Source organism: Ammospiza nelsoni, chromosome 4 (assembly GCF_027579445.1).
Source record: "Ammospiza nelsoni isolate bAmmNel1 chromosome 4, bAmmNel1.pri, whole genome shotgun sequence".
NCBI lineage: Eukaryota > Metazoa > Chordata > Aves > Passeriformes > Passerellidae > Ammospiza > Ammospiza nelsoni.
Window position 1 is genome coordinate 5,465,684 of NC_080636.1, and position 18,057 is coordinate 5,483,740.

General features: G+C 48.4%; 1 protein-coding gene across 3 annotated transcripts in view; it reads right to left on the reverse strand.

The window, feature by feature from the left end:
* The window catches only part of SLC4A11 (solute carrier family 4 member 11), a 98,194-nt gene extending 84,876 nt beyond the window's left edge, over window positions 1–13,318 (reverse strand). For 2 of the 3 annotated variants that reach the window (XM_059470676.1, XM_059470675.1), the window contains exon 1: window positions 8,340–8,565. In XM_059470676.1, the coding sequence (XP_059326659.1) occupies window positions 8,340–8,565 (226 nt within the window). Of the gene's footprint in view, window positions 1–8,339; window positions 8,566–13,151 lie in introns of those variants that run through there. The other variant, XM_059470677.1, reaches the window with a different exon arrangement.
* Window positions 13,319–18,057: the final 4,739 nt, after the last annotated feature.

An 18,057-nucleotide genomic window follows, 5' to 3' on the forward strand; every position in this document is an offset into this window, starting at 1 on the left:
TGATCTGCCATGGGAAGCACCAGACAAGAAGTGGGTATATTTCCTGATTTCTTACATTCTTATCATTTTTACATTTAACAACAAACCCCTGCCATGCCATCATCCATTATTAAATTCCTGTGCACACTGCACCTCCAACTAATAAACCCATTTTGACTCTCTTGTTTTAAAGTTAGCAATAAGTTCCCTTGAGCCTTGCAATACTGGAGGATTATGAATAAAAACACATTCTCGGGATACTTGGGTAACTCAATTACAATGTTCTGGTGCTGGCATCTTCCAAATAAACAGCCCTCTGCAGCACAAGCCTTATATTGAAGTGAAACAGCTCTGCAAAAGCTTTCTACAAGTACTGCCACAGCCTGTGGCATTTATGGCTTTTTTTGGCTTAAATCTGTAAAAATTCTAGTGCCTTGATAGTTAATTGGAGTTTGTATTGAGACAACACCAGTTTGAAAGATGTACTAGGGAAGAACTTTTTTATTTACAGGTCCTTTAATATTGGCAGCTCTTGGGCTGTCTGTAAACATGACCAACTTGTACATCTGGAAAATTTAATTCGCCCAAAAGTTCTGATCAGAAAACATCATGTAGCTTCATTGTCCTTTACTCAGCGTGTGCTCCAATACCCCAATTTCACAGAATGGTTTGGGCCAGAAGGGTCCTTAAAGACCATCCAGCTGCAGCCCCATATTCCAACAACTTCCACCAGACCAGGTTCCCCCAACCCCGTCCAACCTGGCCTTGGACACTTCCAGGGATGGGGCAGCCACAGTTTCTTCAAGAACCTCAATTTTCATCATTTTTGCTGGAGCTCTGAGGACATTTCTCAGACTCATCAGCACGTGCAATGTCCTGCCTCAAAGCTGATAAAGCAAAACACGTCAGACTATGAGTGAGAAGTCACCACAAAAATCACTCATTTGTGCTGAAAAAGCCTTGAGACTTTGTCCATTTCCTCCCAGGAAGAATTAGCAATTATTGCATCATGCAGAACTGCCCAGTCAGATAACTGGGCAGAAACGGGATGGGTAACTGGAAAGAAATCAATTTCCCAGAAGACATGCAGGACTTGAGCTTTGCAGCAAGGTTTTGGCCACTTCCAGCTGACTCCAGGAGTTCACTGAATGCAAAATGAGGAATTTTACAGTTAAGTTGCACCCCCTCAAACAGATCCAGGGATAATTCCAACTTGGACAAATTCATGGTCTCATCCAAGGCTTCAAGCTGGAAGATGATGCAGCTTCCCCCATCCAAAGCTCCCCAGTCCTGCTGTTCAATATTAAACTCTTAATAAATTCTTATTCTTTGCTCTTTCCACCCCAACATGAATTAACACCCCAGGACAAAGGAGTCCTGCACAAGAGATCTGGAAGCTGCATTCAGATTCCTTAGCACCACAATTTGGAGCAAGGAGAGAGCCACAATTTATGTGCTTTAAATACCCAATAACCAAATGGTGCTGCTCCCCTTCTCCACCCAAAGTCAGCAGCAAGCCAAACTTCAGAGAAAAATCACACACAGAGGAAATAACACCTCAGGGAAAACCTGTAGGAGAGAAGGAATTTTTTAATTATGTGGAACATTGACTGAAATGGAGTTTAAAAATCTCAGTGTGCAGCAAGAGCTCAACAGGAGGAGGATGAGGAAGCCTCCAGCTCCTTTGATAACACAAATGCATCACAACAGAGCAGGACAGGAGCTTGTCAGGCAGCAAATCTGATCACAGACGAGATGAACAGCTCCAAATATGTCAGTATTACAGTTTTTCTCCAACACAGCCTCTCTTGTGCTCTTAAGACAAGAGATTCTGGGAATTTTCAAGAAGAACCGAACAGCACAGGCTCTTAGTGGAGGCATTCCCTGCAAATCATTTAAAACCACCCAAGTCAGCAAGAATTAATGGGCAGCAGCAAGCAAAAAGCTATTCTGGCTGGAGTTGCCACTTCTCATTTCTATCTACACCTTCAGCAGCTGATTCCTTCCCACAGCTCCACCTAATTCAGCTGGAAAAGGCTGGTGAGAGCACAGCTCCTGCTGGCACAGAAATTGGAATATGCCCCTGTGATGCTGGGCTGGGCAATCACAACTGACAGACAGACAGGAGGACAAGAGCTGGAGATTTCACTTGTTTTTCTCCATGCCTAGAGAGGTGTGACCAAAAAAATAGAAGGAAAAAAATCACAGAAGTCAGGTTTCCAAACTGATCACTGTAATTCAAGTAAGATCAGTGAGGGATGCTTGGAAAGGAAAGTGGAAAGGTAAATGGTGTCTGATGCTGCCCAAACACGGACCCTTCCCTAAAAATCATGGAGAAAGGCAAAGGAAAACATCAAAGACAAAAAGACCTTTTGTAAGTGATCAGATGGGGAATATCCACCCTGGGAGTCCCAGGGAGTTTTTTCTTGAAGGGTTGAGTCAAGATCAACTAATGGAATCTTTTTAGGCACAGCTTTGCAGCCTGGCTGTCCTTTGGCAGTGCAGCCACACATCCATCCCCAGCAGAGCCTGAGGGGGACAATCCTCCCTGCCCAAGGCACAGCAGAGCCCCATCCCTGCCCAGCTCAGTGCCAGGGCTGCAGGGAAGGGCTCTGCAAGGACAGAGCCAGCTCCACAGGCCCCAGCTGGGATCCTGCTCCCCGCTGGTTCCACCCATCACAGACAGCAAAATATCCTCCCAACACAGCTCCCAAAAACACCAGGAGAAGAGCAAAGAGTGGGCAGTGCCCTACAGGGAGAGGGCAGCTCCCCTCTGCCTGCATCTGCTGCCCCTCACCTTCCTCAGCTCATCCTCATCCTCCTCATGAGGCTGGGAGGAAAAAGACAGCCCCTGAAGGGAAAAAAAGCCCAGCACACCTGGAGATTTAACACAGAAGGGTGACTGGCATCACTGGGTAACAAAACAGGGATATTCACTGCAGATTTTTACTCAAATGGGTTGATTAAAACATCATCTGCATGCAAATATCTACAAGAAATCAACTCAGGAGGTCCTGAAAACAGTGTAGGAAATAGCCATGCCCCAGAAAGATTTAAATCTACTCCAAAGCTCTTCACCCCAGTAAACTTTTGGAAGATGAAGCGCTGCTCAGAGCAGACACTGAGGAGGAAGGTGTTTTTAAATAGCCCCAATCTGAAGGCAAATTATTGCTCCAGCCCAGAGACCCAGACCTGCAGGGACACAGGCTTTGCCCTCCTGATGCATAAACACATCCTCCAGAAAACCTTACAGGAGAGAATGTTTCTGTTAAATCACTCTTTAGAACTCCCTTTATGTTTAAAATAAAGGAACCTGAATGCTCCTCCTGCCACAGGGATGCATTGATGTGCTACTTATTCCCCTATCCCCCTACCAGAAGTATCCCCAAAGGATTTTCACCATTTCTTTGTTTCCCAGAAGGGTTTCATTCCCCCAGATCCCTGTTTGTAGGACTCAGAAGTCTGGATTATCTAAACTAAACATCACACCCCTTGAAAATGTCCCATTTCTGTGATTTTTGGAGAACACAAAGCAGTCCTCTGACATTTCCAGGGCTATCCTGAGTCACTTGGATATAAAGTTTTGCTCCATGGATTTATCTAAACAGTGTCCTCCACCAGAGTGGGATGACATCCCAGGCAGCAAACACAACTCCATGCCTTTGAGGCTCAGCAGGCACTCAAGGTTCAAACCATGGATTATTTGCAAGGAGCTGGATATTCCTCTGAGGATGGAAATGGTGTGGGGAGGTTTTAAGTTATGCCACGGGGCACTGTGGTAAATGAAACCCCAGAACTCATTTTCACAGTGGCTGGCTGGGAAAAAATAAAGCATCATATTGAAAGGATAAAGCAGGAAGCATCCTCTTGCCTGCTCCCTGCCAGGCAAACACCCACCCACACACAGGCTCAGGGATCAGACGTGGCTGTTTTCAAATCAAAGCCTTTTCCTCACTGCATTGAACAATTCCCCTCCTCAGCTTCCTGCAGCTCACCCATGCAATAAAACCAGCTAATAAAGAGTCACTGGGTGCAGCAGTGACAGCTCCCAGCACCCCAAAAACAAAAAAGCTGTTTGGATTTAGCAGGAGCACCACGTTTTCTAGGTTTACTCATCACAATTTAGCCCACCCAAACAATTAATATCCAAGGCTGCCTCCCAGAGGTGAGCTGCAAGAGGAAGGCACCCTGCACATCCAGAGCCATGCAGGATATCCACTCCTCACCCACTGGATTTCTTGGCCAGCATTTCACAGGTGAGCAGGACAATTTCAGCAGCAAGGCACCAACAACATTTGGGATTTGGCTGTTGGACTAGTCTGGCTATTCTCCCCCTTTTTAGTTTGTTTTTTTGGGGTTTTCTTGGGTTATTTTTACTTTTTTTTTGGAGGTTTTGTTTTGCTGGACCCTCTAAAAAGCGATTTAACTCTCACAAGGATTTCTTGCTTAAGCACTACATGGAGAGACAGCAAAACACCTCCAGAGATGCCACAAGCTGGCAAAGGCCCAAGATCAGGCCAGTTGAGGCTCTTCAGTAGACTTTTCCTGAAACATTTAAATAATTTAGAAAGCATTAACTCTTACTGACAGCTTCTCAGGCAGCTCTTTCCCTTGCAGGGCCCTATCAGAAGCCTCATCACTCTTAATCCAAAAGAAAAAGAGATACTGCAACAGCCCCAAACCTTTGTTAGGGTTGAAAATGGATTTTTAAAAGATGCCCGAGATCTTTTTTCTCTGTTGAAATGCCTTCTTTGTACAGGCAGATCTTCCAGAGGCCACCACCTGCCACTTATCTGCAGTGGCACTGTGTAAACAATGCAGAAATGGTTAAGAGACAGTCTGACAACATTTCACTGACTTGGGGCTGTTCAGGGTGCGAGCTGCTCCCTGTAGGGGTTTAAATGTTTAAATACTGTAAAAATTAGGAGTAAACTGGTGGGAATAAGCCTTTCTTGGGGGTTAAGTGGAAGAGATGCTGCAGCACCACCAGTGTCACTCTGGAACATCCCTCCCTCCTCCAGGGTACCAGGGTCATGTTTTGGAACAAAGTGAATTTCTAGAAAGTTTTTTTCCCCCTGCTATCTTATCACCACCAGGAATGAAAACAGCTGCTGAAAAGGCAGCAGTGGCTGAGCCAAGCTTTAACAGCAAAGTTGTTCCTGCATCCCTCCCTACCACCATCCCCCAAAATCACTGGATGGAACAGATCTAACCCACAGAAAACCAGAAGTTAAAGCCAAACCTAAGGTCTGTACTGGAAACAGAAGCAGAGCACTGAACCCAGCCACCTGATCACCCAACACGTTTTCAGCTGTGCTTCTCATCAAGACTCAGAAAGAAAAATTTCCCTCTGCCACAAAAAGCAAGAACAGCCCAAAAGGATCCCCAAATGGCCACAGAGCTGCACTCTGCAGCCTCAGAAACAGGGTCTGCAGTTCCCACCAGCTTCAGCAGGACAACACCAATCACCCCATGCAGTTTGGGAGCCATAAAACAACAGCAGTGACAACAACAACAACAACACAGGTGGGGGGCAGAGGCAGCAGCACCAGATCCCATTTCCCAGTCCATCATCAATCCAAAATTAAAATGCCCCAGTCCAGTGATGAAATAACTGCAGACTGACAAGCTGAGAGATAATGTTATTCATTAGGATGTTGTTTATGGTTCCTCTACAAGGCTTCCACAGCTACAGCACCGGGGATGATGTTTGGGAGCATTTCAGACACACCACATACATGATTTTGTCTCCACTCAGCACTGCACTTCCCCCAAGTGAAACAGCTCATGGAAAGCTCACTGACAGGCTGGGAGGATGTTTTGCCATTAATTAAGAGAAAAACCAGAACAGAGAAGCTCTCTTCAGTGCTCATCTCCCCATGCATACATTGAAACTAAATTCAAACCCTGACAGCTAGCGCTCTGGTTAATTTAAATGGAATTCAAAAGGCATTCTCCATCCTTAAACACAGAGACACCCAGCACAGGCAATAGATATCATCACCAAGCACAGCAAAGCCCATAGAAAATACATCAAGCACTGCCTTACTTTAGTGAATTAAATAATTCAAGAGCTGGCAGAGCTGCTTTTTCAGATTTCCTGACCAAATGCATCACCCAGCAACAGCAGCGCTTCAGCCTGGGAGGGGTTTTAAGACCACAACTTACCTGCACTACTTCTCCAAGAGCCACAGATGCCTCTGCTGCCCTCAGGGCTGCTCCCCCCAGCCAGCAGCACTTGTCCCCAAAGGCCACTCGCTCAGGTGGCCAAGGCAGAGCCGGCTCCTGCTTTTTCACTGGCTCCAACATGAATCCATCCAGAGCATCTTTGTCCCTCACTTCCAATTGGCGAGCAGCGGATGGGTGGAGTGAGAGCGCGACCCATTAGCTCCCAGATGGACACCTCCAGCCCAGCTCTGCCAAACCCACACCTGGGCAGCACCTCTGCACATGCCACCACTGCCCCAAACAAGGATTTGGGATGTGTCCTCCTGCAGCCACCCGGATCCCACCAGCTCTCAGAGCTGTTTGCCTCCAGGAGCAGAAATAGAGTAGTTAAAGCGACGCAGTGCTCCAGAGAGTTTTGCTGGATGCAGGATGGAGAAAGCTCCTGTGCCTCCTTAAAAAAGAAAAAAAGCTCTGTGTCAGCCAGAGCTGAAGTGAGAAGATGCTGTACCTTACAGAGAGAAGTACAGGGAAAGCCAGAGGATGAAAAAAAAGAGGGGGGGGGGAAAACCTGCTGCTGAGAGGGAGATAGAGCAAATTCCTTAAAGATACAGCTGCCGTGCCTGCCGGGCTCTGCTGCTTCATCCAGCTCAGCTGCACGGCAGCAGCAGTGCAGGGGTTAATGCATGCATGCAGTGGAATGAGAAACAGGGCAGCAAGTCTGTGCTCCAGCAGCAAGTTGCAGAAATTAGAGCTGAAAGACCTCACCTCATCCGAGGGGACTTAAATCCCAGCACTGGACTGTGAGGTGCCTAAAAAGCTTTGGAGGGAAGATGCCACATCCTCTCCTCCTGCTCCAGCCTGTTCTACACTGCTTCACTTTCCTTACAATTCCAGATTTTCAGCACAATAAGCCAAGTCTCCCCCAGAGACTTAAACCCCAGAGGAATGGTCTAAGCTGGCCAAACAAACAAACAACAACCAACCTCCCCAAAGCAACATCAACCCAGAAAAGGCAGAACCCTAAAAGAATAAAACAGAAATAAACAGCAAATTATCCAAATGCTGGCAAGGCTGGGTCACTCCCCTACTACAGCAACTCTGACAATCCCTGTGAGTTCAGTAAAATAATTCCCAGTGATGATATTTACCAGAGCACGGCAAGGGGAGGCAGCACCCAGCTGGGGAAGGGGCATCCCTTTAGCAGCCACAAGCCCCCATCCCCAGGCCCTGCCCCAGGCTGGTTTCCTCTGCACAGAACCACAGGCAAAGCGTGTTTTTAAACACCTCCCACGCCTTTTATCTGCTGAGACTGCTCAGCCAGTCTCCTCCATTTTTTATTTTTTTTTTCCCTTACCATGCCACCTGACGAGCTTTTCCAGGTAAGGCACATCACAGACTGGAATAAGATGCTAAGGAGGTAAAGCGTGGTTCAGAAAGTGGAAGAGACCCCTGGAGGTCTCCAGTCCCACTCCTTGCTACACCTTTAAAGAGAAATCAGGGCAATACAACACCAGATATCTTCCCCAAAAAAAAGTTTTATAGGAAGTTGAGACTCCCATCCTTAGGATCAGCACTCACAGAGCTCAGCTCCTAAACCAGCAGGATTCACCAAGTTCCCCATATTACATTAAAGCAAGATTTGAACCAAGCTGGAATTTTTAAGGTAACTCCTCACAGTGAGACAAACCTGCACAGAACATCTTCAAACCTTCCTGTATCCCCACACCTGATACCTTCACTAACAGTCCAGAGGATCCCTGACAGCATCACAACCCCAGAGGTGAACTGAGCCCGCTGAGCCTCCAGCAGGTATTTCAGGTTTCACGCAGTGCCGGATCCATTTCAGCAAGTGAACAAGCTCATGAAACAAAAGACTAGCTCAGATCAGTTTCTATTTTTAATTTTTTCCACGCTGAGGTTGTTTATCAGCTCTCCCAGAGCTGCTCCTTGGTGGAGATGCCAAACTGTGCGACCAGGACAGCATCACCACCACCACACCAATCATCCTCAAAGTCCCACCTGCACTGCTCCCATCTCCAAATCCACCTCAAACCCCACCTGGGCTGCTCTGCTGCCCTGCCCCAACCCTTCCAAAGTCCCACCTGTGCTGCTCCCATCTCCAAATCCACCTCAAACCCCACCTGGGCTGCTCTGCTGCCCCGTTCCAACCCTTCCAAACCCTGGGCACGCACCATCCACTGGCCTGCTCCACCTCTGCTGCACCAAATGCTGCGGCCACGGGGCCAAATCCTGGGAAGAGCCAGCACTGGCCCCAAACTGGCCATAGGGAGAGCGCAGGAAGGTGAGCCTGGGGTAGCAGAAGGACGCCGGCTCCATCAGCACAGAGAAGAGAGGAGAGCCAGGTACGAAGCAAACCGCGTCTCCCTTCGCCTCCTGCAGCGCGTACTGTTGGGACATGCAGTCTCAGAGCCTTCTCCCAGAGAAGTTCCTTTTTTTTTTTCCCCAAAGGATTTAGTGCAAAAATAATTAAAAAAAAAAAAAAGAGTAATAAAAGAAAGCCCAAAGACGCTGGAGCAGCCCCGCTGCTGCTGTCAGAGCCCAGCAGAGCACACTGGCAAGGCAGCGTCTCCAGCCTGTATTTAAACGCCCCTCTCAGAAAGCAGAGATGCAGCACAGGAAGAGACAAATTCCAGCTCTGCGTCGGGCTGATAAGCCAGGTTTATAATATTCAAGAAGTATTGGCATTACTACAGTTCCTCCCCCCCCTCCCAACCTCCTCCCGCAACGAATATCTTGTGCAGGAGCTTGTTGTGCACAATAAGCAAAAAAAAAAAAAAAAAAGGGAAAAAAAAGAGCCCAATCCCTAAAAAAAAAAAAAGTAGAAAAATCAGCCTGTTCCGGTGGGAACAGCCAACACGTTGAATAAAACAAACACACGCGTGTTAAGCCCTGGGGACGCAATTAGGCTCGGAGCAGGGGGAAGAGGCGTTTAACTCCTGGAAAAGGAGATGGCAGAGGAAAAGGAGAATAAACCTGGTGCCTCACGCCTCGTCCTGTGGGATGGCACATCCCAGGGGGGCACTGCAGAGTGCCAGCACCTGCCCCAGCACCAGGACAGGAGGAAGGTCACCTCATCCTCCTCCCAAGTTGCTCTGTCCTCCTGATTTCCACTCCTGAGCCCCTCTCAGTGGGTAACACCCAGCAACAACTCCACCTCCACTGTTTGCCCACCTGAACACCTTGAGACAAGGGTTGCCCAGTTCTCAGCATTGACCAGCTGAGATCTCTCCACCAGCTTCAAATCGTGGTTTTCCCCACCACAGCCCCCATTAAGCACTGCTGGCATCCATCCCACTATGGCACAGCCCCACCAGCCTTTCTCTGCCACTTCCATCAGCTGGGGAACCCCAAAGAACATGTTGGGAAGGATAAAGTCCTCACCCAACACCAGCACAAAGTGTAGCCCACTCCAATGCCTTGCTTTTCATGTTTTTCTCCTGGTGTTCTTGCACTTTCTCAGCAAATCTCAGAGGATTGGCACTGCTCTGGCTTTGTTCCCTACCCAAATCTCCTCAGGTTCCCTACCCAAGCTCAGAGCTCAGAACCTCCTTCAGCAGCAGAGGTAGAGTGAAGCCCTCAGTCCTGCTGGTTTTAATTGGGAGTCAGAGCCAGGGATGAATTTAGAAAGAGGGAGTAGAAGAACCCATGGAGCAATGAGTGACAGCAAAGCCCTTTGATGGCACAGCCAGCACTGACAGATGCAGGAGCCCTCGGTGCTGTGCTCTGCAGAGAGCCTCTGTGAGGAGCTCTGCCCAGAGCAGAGCTAGGAAGTTGTATTTCCACTAAAAAAGAGGAATAAAAAACAAAACTTGATTTTCAGCATCACCAGGTCCCAGCTCAAACCGCTGAAGGAGCTGCTCTGCAAACTGCACAATCACACAGCACTGCTCAGGTTCAAGTAAGGATGAACTTTGAGGAACTGCCTTGGCATTCCCAGTTTGGATGGGAATAGCAAAGGCAGCTTGGATTTAACCTGTCCTAGATGTCTTGACAAGGATTTGCATATTTAGAGGGTAGATAACAGCTCCATGATGATGATGATGAGTTATTAAAGTTTCCCAGGCTTTGTTTCCTCTCAGGGCAATCCTACACAAGGAACCAGGACTTCTCCAGAAGTGGGTTCACATGAGGAGGAGGTAACTCAAGTGCCACCCAGCTTACTGAAACAGAAAGGTTCTGGGAACCCTGTGGCTTCCCAGAGACACCTCAATCACAGCACACTATTAGAATTACTAAAAAAAAATACAAACCCAAAAAAGCAGCTTTCCCCAGTTAATGTGATTTAACACCTGTCCTTAAGCATGAAGTACCTGCGCAGAACATCAGTGCAGTTCTGCCAGGACAGAATTGGAGGTTTTAGTCTTACACAGGCAAATAAAACAGCACCAGGCTAAGCTGGGTAATTCTGGACTAAAACCCAATTTTTCAACTAAAGCTTGACCTTGAGCCTAACTCTTACCTCAGCTGCCTCCTGTAAGAAAGATCAAACCAAACAACAAGCAGGCAAATTGAACAGCACCAGGCTAAGTCTGATAATTCTGGATTAAATTCCAACTCTGAAGCTAAAATCTGACCCTAGCTCTTAGCTCAGCTCCCTTCTGCTGAAATATCCAACTTCTCACTGACACTTTCCTTTAAGCCAGCGCAGAAAACTTCCCTTGCGGATCCTTTCCCTTTGAAACCCAAGACATCTTTGTTTTCACACTGACTCAACACAAAAATAAAGCTTGCTTTAATAAATGTTTACAGCCTCAAATGATTTACTACAGCTTTACTAGAAGTCAAGCCACTCTGAACTTACACACAGATATCTTATGCCACCGGGTGGGTCAAGCGAGGGCTCCACTTAAAAAAACCCCAACCCTTCCTTTTTATCTGCATTTATTTAAACAAGCTGAAGCATTCAAACTGCCAAGGAACAACAGGAGAGCCGGAGGGGAACTTCCTCTGCGGTCCATCATTCTTAGGGAGCACCAACTGTACAAAAGCCACAGATATTTCAAAACTGGAGGGCTCTGGCTGAGATGGATCAGCCAACAAATCCCGATTATAGCCGGGAAGCGGCGACGCGCGGCTCGCAGGGGGGTGGCAATCACTGAGGTTGCTGTGCAGACAGGACTCCAAGTGTTGCCTCGCTGTTCCAGCCTCCCAAACAAACCCCAAAAAAGCAGCCACAAACCCAGCATCAGTAAGCCAGGTGAGGCACAGCTGGGTTTACTCAATCCTGGCTCAAGCGGTTTATCCCGTGCTGCAGCACTTGAGGAGCAGGAATTTGGCAGAGGAGGGACAAGGCTGTGCTCACACCTAGAGACAGTCCAGGAAAAATCCTGCAAACACTGAAATAACTTGGGGGAAAGGGGGAAATTCCCTTGGATTCTCCACGTGCAAATCTACACAGAGGAGCTGTGGCTGCCCCTGGATCCCTGGAAGTGCCCAAGGCCAGGCTGGACAGGGCTTGGAGCAACCTGGGATATTGGAAGGTGTCGCTGACCATGGCAGGGGTGGAATGAGATGTATTTTAAGGTCCAAAACCCAAACCTTCCCATTATTTTCTATTCCTGCAGGACAGCCAAAACCTTCCCACAATTTTTGACTCCTGCAGGACAGCCCAAACCTTCCCGTGATTTTCTGTTCCTGCAGGACAGCCCAAACCTTTCTATGATTTTCTGTTCCTGCAGGACAGCCCAAACCTCTCCACGATTTTCTATTCCTGCAGGAATAGAAAGCCCAAACCTTTCCGTGATTTTCTGTTCCTGCAGGACAGCCCAAACTTTCCCCTGACTTTCTATTCCTGCAGGACAGCCCAAACCTTTCCATGATTTTCTACTCCTACAGGACAACCCAAACCTTCCCAATGCCTTCTATTCCTGCAGGACAGCCCAAACCTATCCATGATTTTCTACTCCTGCAGGACAGCCCAAACCTTTCCATGATTTTCTGATCCTGCAGGACAACCCAAACCTATCCATGATTTTCTGATCCTGCAGGTCTCTAAATGCCAACACGGCCGTGAAAAAGCAGCAGAGCTAAGGCAGAACATCGGCTCTAAATGAAAACTTTTCCATTAAACCGGAGCGGGGAAAGCTCCGGAGGCACAAACCCTCCCGGAACACCGATCCTCACCCGAGCTGCGGGGACAGCACGGGTGACAAAGCTGCTGTGCCACCTACAGTCACTTGTGGTCCAGCACAGAGTCCCTGCAGCGGTCCCTGTCACTTCAGCCGGTGTCACCCGGCGCTGCCGCGGCCATGCCGGTGAAGGAAGCGCTTCCTCTGCAGGGCAGCGGGGAGACACCGCAAAAATAACTCTGAAACTTCACCCCAAATCACACAGCGCATTTAAACCCTTCCTCCCTCCGCATTTTAGATTAACTCCTTGCTGGGGGTCTTCCCCAGCGCGCACAACTGTCCCAACTTTTCGCAATAAAGTTTCGCTTTTTCTACTTATTTTCTCCCCCTCCTTTTTATTGCGGTTTTTACACCAACACCAAGTCAGGCAACCTCATCCGCTCGGCAGAGTGAGCAGCACCCGGTGCCCTCCGCCCCATGCTGGGTGCAAAGGCGACAAAGTGAAAACGGGGCATAAAACACCCCAAGAACAGCCAGACCCCAACTTTCCATCGCTCCTTTTCCCCTCTGTGTCCTCCTGTCCCACCGCATCCCCGGGGCTCGAACATCCAGCTCTGCACAAGCAGCTCAACTATAGGAGTGTCACCAACAGAAAAAAAATAAAACTAAACTAAACTAAAATAAAATAAAATAAAAAAGAAAAACCAAAAGGGAAGATTTTACAACCCGCATCCCAAGAGGGAAAACCAGAACACATCCCCCTCTCCAAGCCCACCGCATCCCGCCGCGACCCCTGCGCTGTGCAACAAGCAAAATCCGGGGTGGCAAGCGGGGGTGGCAGGGGGACAGCCGGGTCCCTCCGGTCCCCCCAGACCCCCAGAGCCCCTCGGAGCCCCTCAGACCCCCGTCCCTCACCGCAGGGCTGGAGGTGGAAGAGCCGCCGGGCTGCCATGGCCGCGCCGCTCATCCCGTCCGCACCATCGCCGCGCCTTCGCCTTCCCCGCCGCCGACGGGGGAGGGGGGGGCAGAACTTCTTTATTTATTTTCCCCCGCCGAAAATAAATAAATAATGAAGAAAAAAAGAGAGAGAGAGAGAGAGAGAGAATTGGGTTTTCACACACACCCCCCCCTGCACGCGCGCCAATTAAAATAAATAAATAAATAAAATAATAATAATAAAAAAATAAAGCTGGAGAAAGTCCCGAGCGAGGAGCGCGGCTGGGAGGGGAAGGGACAGGCGGTGTCACAGGCGGCCGGGTCCTAAAGCCCGCCCGCGGCCCCGGCGGGGACAGCGACACCGCAAAGGCAGATCCTGACCGCAGACCCCTCCTCGGGGAGCCTACGGAATTTTTTACATAATATATTGCGTTGGAAGGGGTTGGAAGGACCTCAATGATCATCCAGTTCCAGCCCTGGCCATGCAGGGACAATTTCCACCAGCCCAGGTTGTTCCAAGTCCCATCCAACCTGGCCTTGGAACTTGCAGGGATCCACAGCTCCTCTGGGTACCCTGTGCCAGGGCCTCACCATCCTCTTATTGAAAAAATCCTTCCTAATATTAATTCATATCTATATGGACACGTATCCTTCAGGTTAAAAATCATTCCCCCCCTTGTTTCAGAGCAACAGGCCCTGGATTGGGGCTCTTCCCTTCAATGAAAAATTAATTCTTCAGGTTAAGACCACCATCCCTTGTTCCGGTGCAACAGGCCTTGGACTGAAGTTCTTCCCTTCAATGAAAAATTAAATCTTAATTTTTCAGGTTAAAACCACCCCACCTTGTTTCAAAACAATGGGCCTTGCATTGAGGCTCTTCCTTTCAATGAAAAATTAAATCTTAATTTTTCAGGTTAAAACCATTCCCCTCTTGTTCCAGCACAACAGGCCCTGGATTGAGACTCTTCCCTTCAATGAAAAATTAAATTTTCAGGTTAAAACCTTTCCCCCTCCTTGTTCCAGCACCACAGGCCCTGGATTGAGACTCTTCCCTTCAGTGCAAAATGAAATCTGTATTCACTTTTCCAGGGATGCAGGCTGCTGGAGGCATTAGCAGGAGAGATGATGTTCGTAACTTCAGAGCAAGAAAAAGCAGAGCTCTGACAAATTTTGCTTCTCCCATCAGATGTGCTCATGGACACCTCACCCAGACTGGTTTTCTCTGGCACTTCAAAATTCCTCTGAAATAACCTAGCACAGAAACTTTTGAGTCCAAACCAACCAGCTGGGGGTCAAAATAAATCCCTGGGGCACAGCACAGTGAGGGAGCTTGAGGTTATTGACCAAACCAAGCAGCAACAAGAAATTTGAAAAGCAGGGGCAGAAAAAAGCAACCTGCAGCCTTTGCTGTAGGAAAAAACAGGCACATTTAAGTTCTTACACCATGAAGATTGGACTGGGACTGTTTTGTTTCTCCATTTCTTGATTTTTCTTTCCTCCAGAAGGGTCTCAGCTGATCCAGCTACAGCAATTTGGGAATCTTGGAATGGTTTTGGGTGGGAAGGGTCCTTAAAGAGCATCCAGTGCCATGGGCAGGGACATTTTCCACTAGCCCAGATTACTCCCAGCCCTGTCCAACCTGGCCTTGGACATTTCCAGGGATCCAGGGGCATCTATAAAATTTGGATATTTGGAAATGAGAGGTGAAGAAGGTTTAAAGAAATCCCCTTGACATCTTGGCTTTTGGTTGCTACAGATCTTGGTGTAGATGCAGCATATCCTGAGTGAACTTTCACCATCCTCTAAATCGACAAACCACATCCAGGGGAAAAAAAAATCCCAAATCACCCAGGAAAGCATTTGACATCATTTGAACTGAGGTGGGAAACTCTCTGTCAAAAGTTGAAGGTTAAAGCTATTACTCCAACATTATTCTCATACTAAATCCAAAACACAACACTTTAAATCAACTCTATCCCAGCCAAAACCAGGACATCACCAAAAAAAAGGAAAAAAAGTGGGGGGATTTGGTTGTAATCCAAATAAATTAATCCAATTTAATTTATGTTGGCTTGGAAGATGCATTTATTGAGGAAGTGAATGTTTGAGCGGTTTAGCTGTACATGTTTATATACAACATTTAACTCTGTGCCCACACTGAGCACGTGGCAGCTGCACCAGGTGAGAGGGAGCCCAGTGTGCCCAGGGGTCACCTTGCCAGCTCCTCCTGAAGAGGATAACCAGGAATGACTGGGGAATACATGGCAGCATCCAGGGACAACTTCCCAGGGCCGGGAAGTCTTTTCCAAGAGTTTTGAGATCCCTTCCACTCCTGCATCCTATGGGCTCTGAGCTCATGGCAGAAAACTTGACCCGGTATTAACTCCCTTTTAATGCAACAAACCATATTTTCCCATTATGATAAATTATCATTAAAGCAGTGCCTGTCCCATGGTAGAAATCTTAGCCCTCCACCAGTGACATTTTCTGGAGGGTATCAGCTTATCTGCCACCATGCCAGGCACCAGAGGGGACATCAGATACTGCAGTGTCCGGCTCTCTCTGCTCTATCCCAGCTCTCCAAACCTGATCTCTGCAGACATTCTCTCCTGTCACAGCCAAGCACAGCCACCCAGGGACAGCTGGATCCAAGGAGCAGCAGTTCCACCCTTCCCCAAGCCCATCAGCTGCTGAGGAGCCTCATCCCAACATTCCCCTCCAGCAGGTTCTTAACTTTATGCACAAAGCCAACCTCCCTCCCAGGCAGAAGTTCATTTTCCTCCCTTACTGACTGACTGGTTGGCATTAAGCAGCTCTTTGTAGCCAGGCTGGTTTGTGGCTGGAAACCAGCGGGAAGTGGATTTTTGCTTCACAACCAGATCATACAGGACCTGCTTGCCTGGTCCAGCAGGATCAGCCAAGTATCCCAGCAGAAGATACTTGGGTTCCCTCCAAGGCAGAGACAGATGCCAGGTGTATTTGCTTTTTAGCAGGATGCTTTTCCAAGACTCTGATTGATTTTTTTTTTAATATTTTTTTTTTTCTTTCTGGTGGCCTCACATTGGAGGCTGCAAGAGCCTGGACACAGAAAGTAACACTAGGTGGACCCAAGCATTGCAGAGAAACCCTTATCACATCCTCATGAAGCAGCTCTGGGATTCCCAAGCTGTGACACAGCCAAGACTAGAAACAAAAGCAAAGAAATTGCTTAGGAGATCCAAATTAAAAATGTAGGTACCACCATGGCTGAAGTCTGGGTTGTTTTATTCTGTTTGCATCATGAACTCCTTAAATCCCACCCCACCTCCTGCTCTTTGAGTGCAGCTCAAGGGAAACCTGAGTTCTCTTCCCAGCTCCTGCTGCACATCCTTTCATGCCATCACCTGCAGGACACTGCAATAAAAAAGCACAGCAGAGGGAGCAGCAACCTGCTGGGAGCTCCAGGTAACTCCTGCCTTGGATTCCTGGTCTTTTGGGATGGGTTTAAGTGTTTATCGCACCACTGATCCCTTCAGCCATCTCTGATTCCACCCCTGGAGCTGAATCCCACAAGAACAGCCCTGGACATCCCATTTCAGGCTGCTCTGGGGAGACCCAGGCTGGTTTGAGGCACCAGGTTTGCTTTCAGGAATCCAAGAAATTAACTTTAGAAGCCAAAGCAGCCAGTGACCTGAATTTTGAGGAGGTTTTGAGACTCGGAGGTGAGTTTAGCAACTGCTATCTTCTTTTTGGCACAAATAAATATTACACTGAGCAGCATCAGCTCACCCAGGTGAAAGGGAGCACATCAAGCCCTCCTTGAAGAGTCAAATATTTTAAGGTTGCCCTCACCTGAGAAACTCATCTAAGTAAGAGAGAGAAGACCCCAGAACAACTCCAGGAAAAGGCACAACAGTTCCTTCAGCACAAGGGGGATTAGGGGAGTTTAGGAGGCAGCTGCACAACGAGCAGACCCAGAAATCTGAAGCTTTAAGGTAGAGGCAATATTCTGCTGCTCCTTGCTCATGCTCCCAAACAGAAGGTAAAGAAAAAAGACAAGAGAAGAAACAATCAGCTATATTTGATTAAAATGTACAGAAACACTCACTCCTTTGTCTCCCTCCTGTACAATCTTTTTCCCTAGCAAGGGAAGGAGCCCAGGGAGGGCAGAGCTGGTGCTCAACCAAGAGCTGCTGGGAAGGTCAGGCTCCTTGAGCTGCAGATTGCACCCAGATGGTGATTTCCTCCTGGCACTGGCAGGAGCTGGGGAAGGCAGCCAGGCTCCAGCAGGCTGTGCCAGAGCTGGAGGCAGAAACTCCCTGGCCAAAGCCATGCCAACATGCAGATCTCATTAGGCCAGAGCCTGCAGCCAGCTCGTGCTGCCCCCGGCTAGAGCAGGGAGACGAGAGCAGGGCTGGGAGCTCAGACATCACCACTGTGCTCACTGCACAGGCTTGGCCCTGAACACAGCCCCTCCTCGTGCCCTGAAATGTTGATTTGTAAAGATCTCCCACCTCCAGGAGGTGTTTAAGGAGACAAAAAAGGAGCAGCTCCCACCTGGGTGTCACCTCCCTGGGAAGGAGCCACAGAACTGCAGCTTGGAGAGAATCATGGAGTCATGGAATGGTTTGGGTTGGAAAGGACCTTACAGATCATCCAGTGCCACCCCCTGCCATGGCAGGGACACCTTCCACTGTCCCAGGGTGCTCCAAGCCCCATCCAACCAGGCCTTGGGCACTGCCAGGGATCCAGGGGCAGCCACAGCTTCTCACCCTCAAAGGGAACAATTCCTTCCCAATATCCCATCTAACCCTGCCCAGAGGGGGAATTGGGGTAAAAGTGAGAAAAGTCATGGCTTGAGACTGCAGACTGATGGAATGGTTTGAGAAGGGACCTTAAATCCCAT